This window comes from Ornithorhynchus anatinus, chromosome 21, assembly GCF_004115215.2.
Source record: "Ornithorhynchus anatinus isolate Pmale09 chromosome 21, mOrnAna1.pri.v4, whole genome shotgun sequence".
NCBI classification, from domain to species: Eukaryota; Metazoa; Chordata; class Mammalia; order Monotremata; family Ornithorhynchidae; genus Ornithorhynchus; species Ornithorhynchus anatinus.
Window position 1 is genome coordinate 12789825 of NC_041748.1, and position 14927 is coordinate 12804751.

The 14927-nt window shown below is 49.5% G+C and overlaps 1 protein-coding gene across 1 annotated transcript in view; it reads right to left on the minus strand.

Annotated features, from left to right (window-relative positions):
* The window catches only part of UNC93A (unc-93 homolog A), a 50042-nt gene that overhangs the window by 1715 nt on the left and 33400 nt on the right, over window positions 1-14927 (minus strand). The window contains exons 7-8 of the mRNA XM_016227886.3: window positions 10100-10235; window positions 8213-8344 (exon numbers count right to left, since the gene is read on the minus strand). Of these exons, the coding sequence (XP_016083372.2) occupies window positions 8213-8344; window positions 10100-10235 (268 nt within the window). The remainder of the gene's footprint in view (window positions 1-8212; window positions 8345-10099; window positions 10236-14927) is intronic.

Genomic DNA, 14927 nt, shown 5'->3' on the forward strand with positions numbered 1-14927 from the left:
AGCGCTTACTGTGTGCAAAGCACTGTACTAAATGCTTGGGAGAGTACAATATACCGACAGATATATTCCCGTGCACAGAGACCTCCCAGAGCAGGTCACGGATGCAAACAGCAATAACAGCGGCTGAATCTGGGGATCGGAAATAGAAGCCGGTGGAAATTTATCTGCAAAGCAGCCCTAGCTTTGTCAGCTTGTCTGAACCAGGAAAATAGAAAATGGATACGGTTAAGGGGAGCAGTTCATGGAAAGAGCAGTGGCCTGTGAGTCAGAGGAACTGGGTTCTAATCCCAGCTCTGCCATTTCACTGCTCTTTGACCATAGACAAGTCACCTAACTTCTCTGTGCCCCAGTTTCTTCACCTGCAAAATGGGAATTCAATACCTTTTCTCCCGCCTCAGTCGGACAGGGATTGTGACTGATTTGATCATCTACCTCGGCCTAGAATATAGCACTTGGCACACCGTTAGAATTTACCAAATAACCGCGAGGGTCATTATTTCTGGATTCTGTCAACCATATTAGCTGAAATCTGGGCCCAGGGAGATTTGGAACCAAGTCTTCTGGGACTTCAGAGGAATGTATGCCACAAGCGACAGGCTTGGTTGCCATAGAAACCTACACATTGATTTTCATCCCCGTCAGAGGGAATAAGCAGAAGGGAGCCGTTGGCCTAGTCCCAGAAAAAATGTTCAGTGGCCGTTTACGTGACTGCGGCCCAGACAGGGCTGTTGTTGCGGGCCTTGGGGGCCGGGGAACGAGGGCGGAGAAGGGAGGTATCGTTAAAAGATTTCCAGGCAGGAGACCCCGAAACACTCAGCGTAGCTACACAGGGCTGTAAAGTGGGGTGCACTGCTCCTCCACGGCCATGCCGAGCCAGGGGCCCAAACCCTCAGGACGAGGTGAGTGGTCAGAGCACGACTTGGGCCCCGGCGGGCCTGCACGTGCCGCCGACAGACCCGGCTCTTTCTCGGGTGGTGATCAGCATATGGGAAGCAGCGTGGCTCAGTGGAAGGAATACGGGCTTGGGAGTCTCCTGGGAATTCCGGCTCTGCCACTTGTCAGCTGTGTGACTGTGGGCAAGTCACTTAACTTCCCTGTACGTCTGGAAAATGGTGATGAAAATTGTGAGTCCAACGCGGGACAACCTGATTACCCTGTATCTCTCCCAGCACAGTGAACGGTGCTCTGCACATAGTAAGCGCTTAACCAATACCGACATTATTATTGTTGTCGTCTGTCCGTCTCCCCGATCAGACCGTAAGCCCGTCAGAGGGCAGGGACTGTTTCTATCTGTTACCGATTTGTACATTCCAAGCGGTTAGTACAGTGCTCTGCACGTAGTAAGCGCTCAAGAAATACTAGTGAATGAATGAATTTATGATTATATCAGCCAGGTGTGGTACCCAGTATATCAACCTCAGTCTGGACCTCCAAGTAGAGCGCTGAACCCGCTGCCTTATTGTTTTCCTAGAAGCAGTGTGGCCTAGTGGAAAGAACATGGGGCCTGGGAGTCAGAGTTACCTTATTTCTTCTCCAGCACTTACCATTGTGCCTGGCTCATACCATATAAAGAATCATCATCATCATTATTCATATTATTATTATTGCTGTTGCGGTGCGACACTGCCCCCATACAAATATTCACATACAAATAGTCTTTTAGGGGATAGAAATATGAAAGCCTTGACACGGGAGAAGCAGCGTGGCTTAGTGGCAAGAGCACAGGCTTGGGAGTCAGAGGCCGTGGGTTCTAATCCCAGCTCCGCCACGTGTCTGCTGTGTGACCTCGGGCCAGCCGCTTAACTTCTCTGTGCCTCAGTGACCTCATCTGGAAAATGGGGATTAAGACCGTGGGACAACGTGATTACCGTGTATCTACCCCAGTGCTTAGAACAGTGCTTGGCACAGAGTAGACGCTTAACTAATACCATCATTATTATCAACAGTAATTTACCATCAATCGTCTGTGATGCCGCCGAAAATGAACTATTCACTGATTGTAAAATCCCTCTAGACTGGAAGCTCTCGTGGGAAGGGAATGTGTCTGTTACGTTGTTATACTGTACTCTCCCAAGCGCTTAGTACGGTGCTCTGCTCACAATAAGCGCTCAATACGATTGACCGGCTGATTATTCCACTTTATTTTTTTTTTAACCGGCCATGAATTCGAATTAAATTCTAACGAGGTACCTCCAGGAGGTGCCCTTGATTAACTTTAGGGAAAAAATACCTTCCAGGTTAGAGAAGCTCTTCTAGGAATGTGGAAAAGAACCTTCCCACTCCCTTCACACACAGCTAGTTCACCCCGACTCACTAATGCCGAGCGAATACATCCAGCAAGGCCTGAACTGCTTCCAGATAACCTGGCCTGGGTGGGCTGTGGCATCTCCAGCCGGGACCGAACCCCGGGCTGATTATTCGTTACTGTTATTTTGGTATTTGTTAAGAGATTTCTCTTCATCAAGCGTTGTTGTAAGCACTGGAGCAGATACAAGTTAATCAGTCTGGACACGGTCTTTCATTCATTCAGTCGTATTTACTGAGCGCTTACTGCGTGCAAAGCGCTGTACTAAGTGCTCGGGAGAGCACAGTATAACAACAGACACACTCCTGTCCACAGCGAGCTCACTGTTCCAGGGGGTTCACAGTCGAGGAGGGGAAACAAGTACTGAATCTCCAATGCCAAGATAAGTTCCACAAGCTTCTCTCTGTCTCTCTTTATGTCTCTGTCTCTCCCTCCCTCTGTCCTCCCTCTCTGTCCCTCTCCCTTGGACAGAGTCCCTGTCCCTCAAAGGGCTCGCTGTCTTAATCCCCATTTTACTCATGAGGTAACTGAAGCACAGAGAAGTGAAGCGACTTGCCCGAGGTCACGCAGCAGACGAGCGGCGGAGTGGGGATTAGAACCCAGGGCTTTCTGGCTCCTTCCGATTCTGCAATAGCGCAAAGGCGCTGCTCGGACAATTTCTTTCTTCACCTATCAGGTCGCTTATCTGCATCCACAAACAATAAAACGTGGCATTAAGCCAGGATTTAATGGCAGGATTTCACTCGAAGTCACCTCGGGTCGGAGAGCAGTAGCAGATATGCCAAACTAAATCCCTTCCAACCACGGCAGGATTGTCTGAACCACCCTTAGATATGACCCCAGCCTAAAAAAAGCTGTGCGGCCTAGAAGAAGCGGCACGGAACTGGGACTCGGCGCGGCCTAGTTGAAAAAGCACCGGCCTGGGAGCCCGAAGGACCTGGGTTCTAATTCCCACTCCACCCCTGGTCTGCCGTGTGACCTTGGGCAAGTCGTTTCACTTCCTCTGTGCCTCAGTTACCTCATCTGCAAAATGGGGATTAAGACGGCGAGCCCTGCGTGGGGCAGGGACTCATTCCAACTCGATTACTCTGTCTCCACCCCAGCGCTTCCAACAGTGCTTGGCCTAGAGTAAGCGCTTAACGAATGCCCTAAAACGAAACAAACGTGGGTTTGAGTTCCAGGTCAAGCCTGCAGTGTTTCCTTGGTAAAGGCGTAATAATAATGTTGGTATTTGTTAAGCGCTTACTATGTGCAGAGCACTGTTCTAAGCGCTGGGGGAGATAGAGGGTCATCGGGTTGTCCCACGTGAGGCTCACGGTTAATCCCCATTTGACAGATGAGGTAACTGAGGCACAGAGAAGTGAAGTGACTTGCCCACAGTCACACACTATTAGCAGTGAGTCAGACTGCGAGTGCTGATGGCCGAATGAACAGGCCGATCGTTTTGATAATAATAAGTATAGGAATTAGGGGGGTTGGAGTACCCTGAGGAAGGAAATGGGCTAAAAAGGCTTCGGGTTTATTACGAAATCCCATAAAGACTGTTCCTAATCACAGGGATAATCGCGTAGTAGGGGGAAACGTAGAAAGTCTGAAATCCTAGAAATTTGGTTGAGGCAATAACTGTAATTGATGTGATTAATATTTGACTTTGTTTATTATGCCTCATTATTATTTGTCTGGTAATAAGGCGGACTAATCAGAGTTGAAGAGTAATTATACGGTTTGAGATCCATCGGTTGGAAGTTGAGAATAGTAAGCATGGGAAAATTATAATGAGGGGTAGAACTGAAAAACCTAGGATTATAGGAGTAATTGAGGGGGTAAATTTGTTCATGGGGTTGTTTGATAGATGTGTCTCGGGATAGAGTGGAAGGTGTATTAATACGGAGATGTTTGTTTTTCATTGAAAGATGCCATTGACAGAAAAAATTACGAGCGGAATGGGCCCTCAGTTATCTCCTCTGTAAAATGGGGATTGCGTACCTATTCTTTGTCCCCTTTAGACTGTGAGCCCCTGTGGCGACAGACTCTGTCTGATCTGCTTGCACTGACCTATAATGATAGTATTTGTTAAGTGCTTACTCTGTGCAAAGCACTATTCTAAGCGCTGGGGGGGATACAGGGTGATCAGATTGTCCCACATGGGGCTCACGGTTTGAATCCCCATTTTACAGATGGGGTAACCGAGGCACAGAGAGGTTAAGCGACTTGCCCAAAATCACAAAGCTGGCAAGCGGCAGAGCCAGGATTAGAACCCATGACCTCTGACTCCCGAGCCCAGGCTCTTTCCATTGAGCCACACCGCTTCTCTTGGGTCCCAACTTGGGTCCTAACCCAGGCTCAGCCATCTGCCTGCTGAGTGACCTTGGGTAAATCCCTTAACTTCTCTGTGCCTCAGTTTCCTCATCTGTAAAATGAGGAATCCCAACTCATTCTTTCTACTTGGACTGCGGATCCCATGTGGCACAGGAACTGGGCATGACCTAATTGTTTTGTAGCTACCCCAGTGCTTGGTACGGTCCTTGGAACTTAATAAGTGCTTAATAATTACCACAATTATTATTAATAATGATAATAATGGTATTTGTTAAGCGCTTACTACGTGCCAGGCACTGTATTAAGTGCCGGGGTGGATACAAGCAAATCGGTTTGGACGCAGTCCCTGTCCCACGTGGGGCTCCAGGTCTTCATCCCCATTTTACCGATGAGCTGACTGGGGCACAGAGCCGTGAAGTGACTTGCCCAGAGCCACACAGCAGACATGTGGAGGAGCTGGAATTAGAACCCAGACCTTTTGACTCCCAGGCCTACGCTCTATCCATTACGCCACGCTCTTGAATCAGCTCGACCTCAGCACTTAGCATAGTGCTTGGCGTATAGTAATTGCCGAGCAGATTACGAATCCCGTGTGTGATTGGGAGCTTGTTCCATCTCCTAACCTTGTGCCTACCGCAGCGCTTAGCACATTGTAAGCATTTACTAAGTGCCATAATGTCCTGTTGCTTATCTAAGAAGCAATGGCTCACTTCTTGCAGCCCAGCCCGGGGATAATAATAATCATAATAATAATAATGTTGGTATCTGTTAAGCGCTTATTATGTGCCGAGCACTGTTCTAAGCACTGGGGTACGTACAGGGTAAGCAGGTTGTCCCACGTGAGGCTCACAGTCGTAGTCCCCATTTTACGGATGAGGGAACCGAGGCACCGAGAAGTGAAGTGACTTGCCCAAAGGCACACAAGCTGACTGGTGGCGGAACCGGGATCAGAACCCATGACCCCTGACTCCCAAGCCCCTGCTCTTTCCACTGAGCCACGCTGCCTCCGATGGTTTTCCTCCCGGTTCAGGTCGGCGCTTTCAAATGAGAAACAGCATGGGCCCGTGGAGAGAGCCCGGGCCTAGGGGTGAGAAGGATCTGGGTTCTAATCCTGGCTCTGCCAATTGCTTGCTGTGTGACCGTGACCAAGTCGCTTCACTTCTCTGTGCCTCAGTTTTCTCGACTGCAAAATGGAGATACCTGTTCTCTCTCATACTTAAACTGGGAGCCCCCTGCGAGATTGGAACGGTGTCCCCTCATTAACCTGTACCTTCTCCGACGTTAGAACGTAGTAAGCGCTGAACAAATGCCATGTGAAAAAGGGAAAAAAATGCTCGCTCATCCCCTCTGGTTCTGTGTTCTCTGATTCTCCTTCTTCCTGTGACCATGTGGGTCAAATCTTGGGAAAGCTGATGTCTCCCACAGAGTAAGTGCTCAATAAATATCACTGATTCATTGGATCACTGATGGATTCCAAGAACCCAAGGAAACCCAGCTTCCGGCCACGGATCCGGGAGCCCGGGTCAGGAAGACAGCACAGCTGGGCTTTAAGACGTGTCGGTCGCGGGTGGAGGCTAAGCTACAGTGAAGGTTTTCAAAGGCGAAGTGGAGCTGTAGGACAGAGGACCCACCCACAGTATGAGAAGCTGCGTGGCCTAGCGGGTAGAGCACGGGCTCGGGACTCAGAAGGATCTGGGTTCGAATGCCGCTTTCTGCCACTTGTCTGCTGTGTGACCTTAGGAGAATCCCTTAACTTCTCTGTCCCTCAGTTACTTCAACCGTAGAATGGGGATTAAACTGTGAGCCCCACGTGGGACGTGGACTGCGTCCAACCCGATTAGCTTGCATCTACCCCAGTGCTTAATACAGTGTCTGGCACCTAGTAAGCGACTGTCAAATACCATAGGAAAAAGCAGAACTGGAACTTTTCACCCTCTGGGATCCGCTTTCAGTGCCAGGCACATAGGAAGCGCTCAGCAGATACAGCCGTCGTTACTGTTATCGTTATTATTGGATGACCTAGCGTCGGATGGGTCCTTCCCCACGGAAGATCACTTTTTCTCTCGAATCTCGCTCCGGAATTAGAGCGGCTTTCTGGGACCGACAGCCGCGAGAAGCGGGGATGACCTTGAGCTCCGAGCCGGGATCCCACGTTATGACTGGGGGACGTGGACTCGGGAGGGGCGGGGGCAGTGAACCGGAAAACTGACCCCCTGCCCGGTGAAAGTTCAATGTTTAATCTTCTCCCAGGAGGCTGGGGAGCAGGGGCGGGGAAAGGAGGGCGATTCCAGGAATAGACCTTGACCTCGCGGCTGCCTCTGATAGTGCGGACCATTCCCTTCTCACTAGCTGACTTTGTTTTTGGTTTTCAGTCACGGTTCCCCTCCTGGCTTTCCTCTTCCCTCTCTGACCACTTCTCTCCATCTGTTTTTCTAGCCCTTCCTCTGACTCCCACTCCACTTCTGTTTTGGATCCCCTTCTATCCTCACTCCATTCCCCCCGTTTCGAGGACCACCTCTACTTCGGTGTCTCCTGAATCCAACCATTGTCTGTCTCCTTTGTAATCTAGATGCCCCGCCAAATTTCATATACACCCCTCTAGACTGTAAGCTCACTGTGGGCAAGGAATGGGTCTTCCAACTGTGGAGAAAGAGCATGAGCCTAGGAGTCAGAGGACTTGGGTTCTGATCCTGGCTCTGCCAATTGCTTGCCGTGTGACCTCGGGCAAGTCACTTCATTTCTGGGTGCCTCAGTTCCATCGGCTGTAAAACGGGTTTTAAATACCTGTTCTCGTTCCTACTTAAACTGTGAGCCCCATTTGAGTCACCTAATTAACTCACACCTAACCCAGGGCTCAGGACAGTGTTTGACACATAGTAAGCGCTTAACGAATACCATAAAAAAGCCTCTGCCCCATCAAGTGCCGAGTTCAGTGTTCTCTACACAGTAGGGGTTCAGTAAATACCAGTGATGGATCGGTTGATGACCGGAACTGAATTCTTCATCTTCCCTTTCAAATTCTCTCCTCCATCTAACTTTCCAACTTCAGTAAAGAGCGCTGCCATCCCCTACTTCTCCCAAGTCTGAAATTTGGGTATATTCTTGGGCTCCTCCCTTTCTTTCGAACTTAAAGTGCTGTCCCAGTAACCCGGTTACTCTGTATTTCCTCCACAACATTTCCATGCTCCACTCCTTCCTCTCCATCCGAACGGCCACCACCCAGGTCCAGGCCCTTGTCATATCCCATCTTGACGACTGCATCAACCTCCTCGTTGACCTCCCTGACTAAAAACTCTTCTCTCTTCAGTCCTTACTCGACTCTCCTGCCCAGATCACTTTTCCATAACGTTCATCTCCCCACTTCTCAGAAACTTCCAGTGGTTATCCACCCCTTTCCATCTTTAACAGAAACTTGTAACCTCTGGCTTTACAGTCCACAATCAACTCTCTCCTTCCTACTTCTCCACTCCCTTCACATCACAGTCTTCACTCCCCGCAAACTTACCATGCCTCATCCTCATCTCTCCAGCCTCCAACCTCTTGCGCCTGCCAAACCACTCCCATTTAAGAAAACCATTTGGGACTTACCATTGGTTTGGGTCTGCCAGATGGCATCAGCCATGCCCCAAAGGGCCGGGAATATGAAGAACACGGCAAACATATCTGGATGGGGTTTCCACAGCAAAAGGGCAATGATACAGGAAAGATTTATCACGGCACCTGGGGAGGGAGAGACGGAGAATGGAGAGAGAAGAGAAGGTCGATTAGAGCTGAGAGCAGAAAGCAAAGTTGATTTTAGAGGCTCTGCATCTCCTGGACCGATTCTCTTGGTCTCTTCAGACCTGGACTATTCATTCGATCGTATTTATTGAGCACTTACTATGTGCAGAACACTATACTGAGACTCTTCTTTCTCCGGGAAGGTCAATGGCATTTCCTTTAGAAATGACGATATTTTCTTTGCTTTAGTGTTCTTCCGCTGGCTCTAAATTCATTTTTGGCTTTCTACATGTCTACTTTGGGGACAGGTCTTCAAGAAAGTCGCCCTTCAGTTTCCAAATCGGACTTGTTGCGGCCTCCCAGCAGGCTTAACTGAAAATTAGCTATTGGTCTGGTCTGGAACTCCCTCCTCCCTCATATACAACAGCGCTTAGTACAGTACCTGGCACATAGTAAGCGCCATCATTATATAATTATATAGGAACACCACCCTCTCCACCTTCAAAGCCCTTCTAAAGTCATATCTCCCCAAGAGGTCTTTCCAGGCTACATCCTCATTTTCCCTCTCCCTTCGGTTTCACCCACGTACTTGGGTCTGTGTCCTTAAAACACTTGATATTTACCTCACCCTCAACCTCACAGAATTTACGTACACATCCAAAATTTATTTTAATATCTGTTTCCCCCTCCAGACTAAAATCCTTGTGGACAGGGAACACGTCTACCAACTCTGTTATAATGTGCTCTCCAAGCGCTTAGTAAAGTGCTCTGCACCCAGTAAGGAGCCACTATGTACTGCTGCTTGATTGATTGATTGGTCTTTTGGGGTTGTGTCTGAGGCATCCTGGGGAGTTTTCAAGGCCCCAGCACATCTGAATTCCTTCTCTCCATCCTCCGCTGTCTCCAACTCTGCCCCGGCTCCTGGCATTTAGGTAATCTTCTCGGCCTATCAGGCTAACTAGGCCGCCACCGTCCTCTGTCTTGTGGCTTCCCTCCCGCCGGGGGTCCACGGTCTCCCCCTTTCTATCTCTAGACCCTCACTATCGGCCCCTCCGTGGCTCACCCCTCTCAGGCCACGGAGACCGAGGACCCCAGATCGCGCTCCTCTGAGCCTTCTTTAGATCCCCTCCTGGGACCTGATGGGAGAAGGTATCCCCTCCTCTCAGAGGCTCTGCAACGGCCATCCCACGCCTCCTCTGGGTCTCGGTGGAAGGGATCCTTCCACTCTGCAGAGTTAGATGGGGCGGGATGCTCCTTCCCGGCCCAGAGGTCAACATGAGGCCGGGCAGAGACGGGGAGGAGTGATAGGGAAGTGACCCTAGCCGTTCTCGGGCTGTGACTTTCCCCTGAAACCAGACTGGAGTCTGACTGGCAGGGAGTCAAGAAGGAGCAGACAATCACATTCCTCCTCCTCAGTTTGGCTCACTTAGTTCAACAGCTAGTAGACTGTCAAATGCAGCAGGCCCTTCCTAAATGCTTTTTAATAACCGCTCACAGCCCCGCCCCAAATCATGTTTTAAACAGTCAACTTGGGAAGCTGCTGCTAGAAGCTTCTGACCTCTTTAGATCCTGCCCAGATCTAAATCTCGGTCATTTCCCAACAGCACAAATCCACAGCGTGGGAAGGGAGGGAAGGTGAAGATATTTGCTTGGCTCCGTCGGACGGAAGGTCCCAGCTGATTCTCCCCGGCTGCACCGGGGCGCTTCCCCTTTGACGTTCTTGCACTGAGGGGAGGTGGCCACACCGTTACGTACCTAGGAGGAACAGGGCTATTCGGCCAGTGTACTGGGACAGCTTGCCAAACAGCATGGAGCAGATTGAATTGGTGGCTGCAAAGCAGATCATCACATAACCAACGTACTGTATTCCCAGGGCACAGGTCACATAGGACTAAAGGGGAGAAAATGGCAATATCATATCTGTGTGGGTGAGATTCCCCTGCCGCAGAGTGTGAACTCCTGGAGGGCAGGTATCGTGTCTACCCTGCTCTGTTATGTTGTACTCTCCCACACGTTCAGTGCAGTGTTCCGCACCCGGTAAGCATTCAGTAACTATCTTTGAGAGAGCGTGGGGGCTCGAAACTGGCCAGGGGGCTGGGGCAGGGGAAAATTGCTCAGATTCATTCTTTCATTCTAATGCTAGGGATCGAGATTGCGCCTGTCATCTTAACTCTTCAGGGGAAGAGCTTCTGAAGCCCCAGGGTTTCAACGGATCAATCGGTCAATAGTTATTAGTGATTGTTTGTTCAGCTAGAGCACATCACTAAGCAGCTGCGACAGTTCAGTAGATCCAAAGGAAACTAAACTGAACTTGAGGTTTTTAAACAAACCAGACCTTATCACTGATGGCACAAGGCAGGAGCGGGGATACTCTCTGGGCTCTGAAGTCAGAGGGAGTCGAACCGATCTCACTTATTTACTGAGTGCTTATGTCCTAGACCTTGGGAGAGTATAATACAATAGAATTGGTATACACGATCCCTGTCCTCATGGACCTTCCGGGCTAATAACGGGAGACTCTTCCGTCTGGACCCCTCCCTTTCTGAAAATCATCAGCTCCTGCTGCCGCGCCATCGGAAAGGGAACCGGGCGACTGGCTGATTCGGCGGTTGATTGTCGCCACAGAGGACTCAGGGAGTCGGGGGAACTGTGGCAAGGCGCGGCAGAACTACAGTCAAAGGAGGCCCTTCCCTTGTCCTCTCCCATGCTGTTCCTGGCTCCATGGTGGCCCCAGTGACAAAAAAGAGTGAAGGGGCTGCCCTTCCCTTGCCCCCACCCAGACAGGGAGACCTCTGGACAACGGGATGGGGGCCTTCTGGGCGTCCCTCTAAACTGTTCCTCTCTCTGGACTTGGAAGAGGAAGAAGCTTTGAGCCCAAAGCTTCGTATAAATCCAGAGGGAGCTGGTTACTTCCTAGTCAGTCGATCTCATTTATTGAGCGGTTATTGTGCTCAGATCACTGAACTGAACGCTGGGGAGAGTACTACGTAACAACGCAATAGACACATTCCCTGCCCACAACTAGCTTACAGTCTAGGGGGGAGACAGACATTAATATTAATAATAAAATTACCGATATGGACAGAAGTGCTGCGGGGCTGGAAGGAGGGATGAATAAAGGCAAGGGCAATTCAGAATAGAGAAGAGGAAAGGAGGGCTTAGGGAAGGCCTCTTGGAGGAGATGGGCCCTCAGTAAAGGCTTTGAAGTCGGGGAGAGTAACTCTCTGTTGGGAGGGCGTTCCAGGCGAGAGGCAGGATGTGGGCAAGAGGATGGCGGCAAGATAGATGAGATCGAGGTACAGTGAGAAGGTTGGCATTAGAGGAGTGAAGTGTACGGACTGAGTTGTAGTAGGAGAGTAACGAGGTGAGGTAGGAGGGGGCAAGGTGACTGAGTGAGTGCTTTAAAGCCGAAAGTGAGGAGTTGCTGTCTGATGCAGAGGTGGAGATCCATCCGAGACTGGATGAGAAACATGAAAAGTCTAGGAAAATACCAAGATCAAATGTGAGGCCAAAACTGCTGCCGGACAAAGAAAGAGTCCATTTAGATGATTCCGAGCAACTTGAACGTCGGGAAGCTGTGCTGGCCTATAGCAAGGCTTGAGCCGGCTCCCACCATGTGGAGAATTGGTATTGTTCTGTCGTGTCAACTCCTCTCTCTGGCGGTGATAGCTCTTCATCTCTGATTCTTCTAGCAGAGAACCTGACCAGGTCCTGGGCCTTTCCTCATTCTGGGATCTTGCTCATGGTTGTTTTCTGATCTTCTTTTGTTCAGGCCATGGACTCACAGTGGTTGAGAATGGGGTTCCCATCGCTCCCCACCAGTTGTCCAGTTGTCTCCCAAGCCCTCTGGACCTTGCTTTCTTCTTAGAGAGGAGTTCCAGCTTGGTCCTCCTGTGGGAGATGGCTCAGGTCCACTGGGGAGCCTGGAAAATAAACAAATCCAGGTGCCTGAAACTTCCTTTTCAAAATGGTTTCTCTTCTGGAAGAACAGAGCTGCTCTGGACACCACCTGTGAATGTGTTCACAGGGGGAGGATCAGGCGGGGTGCAAGGCCCTGGAGACATTTGTGATCACCTGCTGGGACACGGCCCCTGTCATGGCTAGGGGCCGGGGTAGCTTCTGTCTCTTGATCCCCATCCTGGTTTCCTGTGGTCCAGGCCTTAGGCCTTGCGAGTGGGGGTCCAGCCCCTTGGGCAGGGTGAGAGCATAAGCCTGCAGCGGAGGGCCAGGCTGGTGCCAGGAGAAGATCAGCAAGGAGCAGAGAGCGCCTGCTCACTCCCCTTTGCCCCAGGAGGGCCCAATGTTGAACTCTCTTGGGCCAGGGAGAAGAGCGGAAATTCCAAAGATTCAACTTTCTCTCCGGACGGTGGTGGAAAAAATTCCCAGGCCCAAAATCTTTCGTTGCTTGGGCCAAGTCCCGGATTCGAGCTCCAGGCTATTGTGTGGGACTCACCCTCCCCAGCTTCAGACAGGCTGTGACAAGTGAAAAATGAAGAATGGAGTGGCTCCCGCTTCATCCATCCACCAGTCGGTCGATCCATGGTATTTACTGAGCACTTGCTGTGTGCAGAGCATCATCACCCTCATCATCAGTGGTATTTATTGAGCTCTAACTGTTTGCCAAACACCGTTCTCAGTGCTTGGGAGACAACAGTGCAACAGAAATGTTGGTCAGGTCTCTTGCCCATAAGGAGCTTACGGCATAGAGAATCTAGATTGGGAGGGAGACATTAAAATAAATTGTGGATATGTGCATAAATGCTGTGGGGCAGAAGGTGGAGTGACTGTCAGGTGATTAAAAAGGACAGATTCAAGTGCATAGGTGATGCAGATGGAAGGAGTAAAGGAAAGTAGGGCTTAGGCAGGGAAGGCCTCTTGAAACAGATGTGATTTTTATAAGGCTTTGAAGGTGGAGAGTGGCGGCCTGTTACGTATGAAGAGGGAGGGAATCCCAGGCTGGAGGGAGGACCTGTGCAAAAGGTAGGTGGTGAGTTAGAGTAGGTGAGCAGATTGGCATTAGAGAATGAAATATGCTTGCTGGCTTGTAGTAGGAAATAGTGAGTTGAGATGGGAGGGTTGAGCTGACTGGGTGCTTTAAATAATAATAATTATGGTATTTTTTAAACACTGTGTGCCCGGCACTGTACTAAACGTTGGGGTGAATGCAAGCAAATCAGGTTGGACACAGACCCTGTCCCACGTGAGGCTCACTGTCTCAATCCCCATATTACAGATGAGGTAACTGAGGCACAGAGAAGTGAATTGACTTGCCAAGGTCACACAGCAGACAAGAGGCAGAGCTGGGACTAGGACCCATGACCTTCTGACTCCCAGGCCAGACTTTTTACCTTTTTAACTTTGGTAAAAAGTTTCAGTCTGTTACAGAGATGGATGGGCAACCCCTGGAGGTTCTTGAGGAGTGGAGAGACACTACTGAACTTTTTCGGAAAAATGATCTGTTCAGCAGAGTGAAATACGGACTGGTGTGGGGAGAAATAAGAGGCGGGGAGGTCGGCCAGGAGGCCGAGGCAGTGGTCAAGGCGGGACAGGACAAGCACAGCTGCAGTTTGGATGGACAGAAAAGGGAGGATTTTAGAGAATTTAGAGCCTCATCCCAGACAGGGAAGAAATTCTGGAACATCTCAATGTTCTCCTCAACGTACCTTCTACTATCGGAGAAGAGGCCCTGAAAAATATAGACGGCCTTCCGGTGTGTAAAGGCATGGCATTTGTCCCAATTACTGAGGAAGTGACTGAAGTAGCTAGAGCCATGTGAACTGAACAAACCCTGGAGACACTGACACAGCTAGTGAGATTGAAAAACACAGAAGGGACACCTCGCTTAACATGGAACCTCAGGAAGCCATTTCTTTCAATCAATCGGAGCAATGTTTTAAGTTTGGAAGAGCACAGTAGAGTCGGTAGTCATTATTCCTGCTCACAGAAAGCTTACGATCAGGCGATACCACCGAAAAGGTTGTGACACAAGGAGTTAAAAGCAAAAACAAAAAGGCCTATAGATGTCGCAGTAAAAGAAACACAAGCTCACAGCAAGGGACAGTCTTTGTGTATGTTCAGTGGGGCTTGAACTTGGGTTCTAAATTGATCTTTTCAAGACATACGAGGTAAAGTTCACCAAAGATTGTATGTTCTTTGAGTACATTATCATTATCAATAACAATTATTGCTATTAGTGTGATATTTAACTGTTTAACATGTGTCAAGCACTATACTAAGCTAAATTGTTCTTTTCAAGACATACATGGTGAATTTCACCATAAATTGCATGTTCTTTGAGCACGTTATCGTTACTTACAATAATAGTTATTAGTATTGTTGTGATATTTGTTAAGTGTTTAATATGTGCCAAGCACTGTCTTAACCAATGGGGTAGATTCAATGCAATCTTATCTCAGTCTGAGAGGGAGGCCAGCTATTTAATCCCCATTTTACAGATTAGGAAACAGGGGCACAGAGGAATTCACGGTGATAAAGGCAGCGAGCCCCATGTGGGACATGGTCTGTGTCCAACCTGATTGACTTGTATCTGTGTCCAACCTGACTGACTTGTATCTAACAGTGC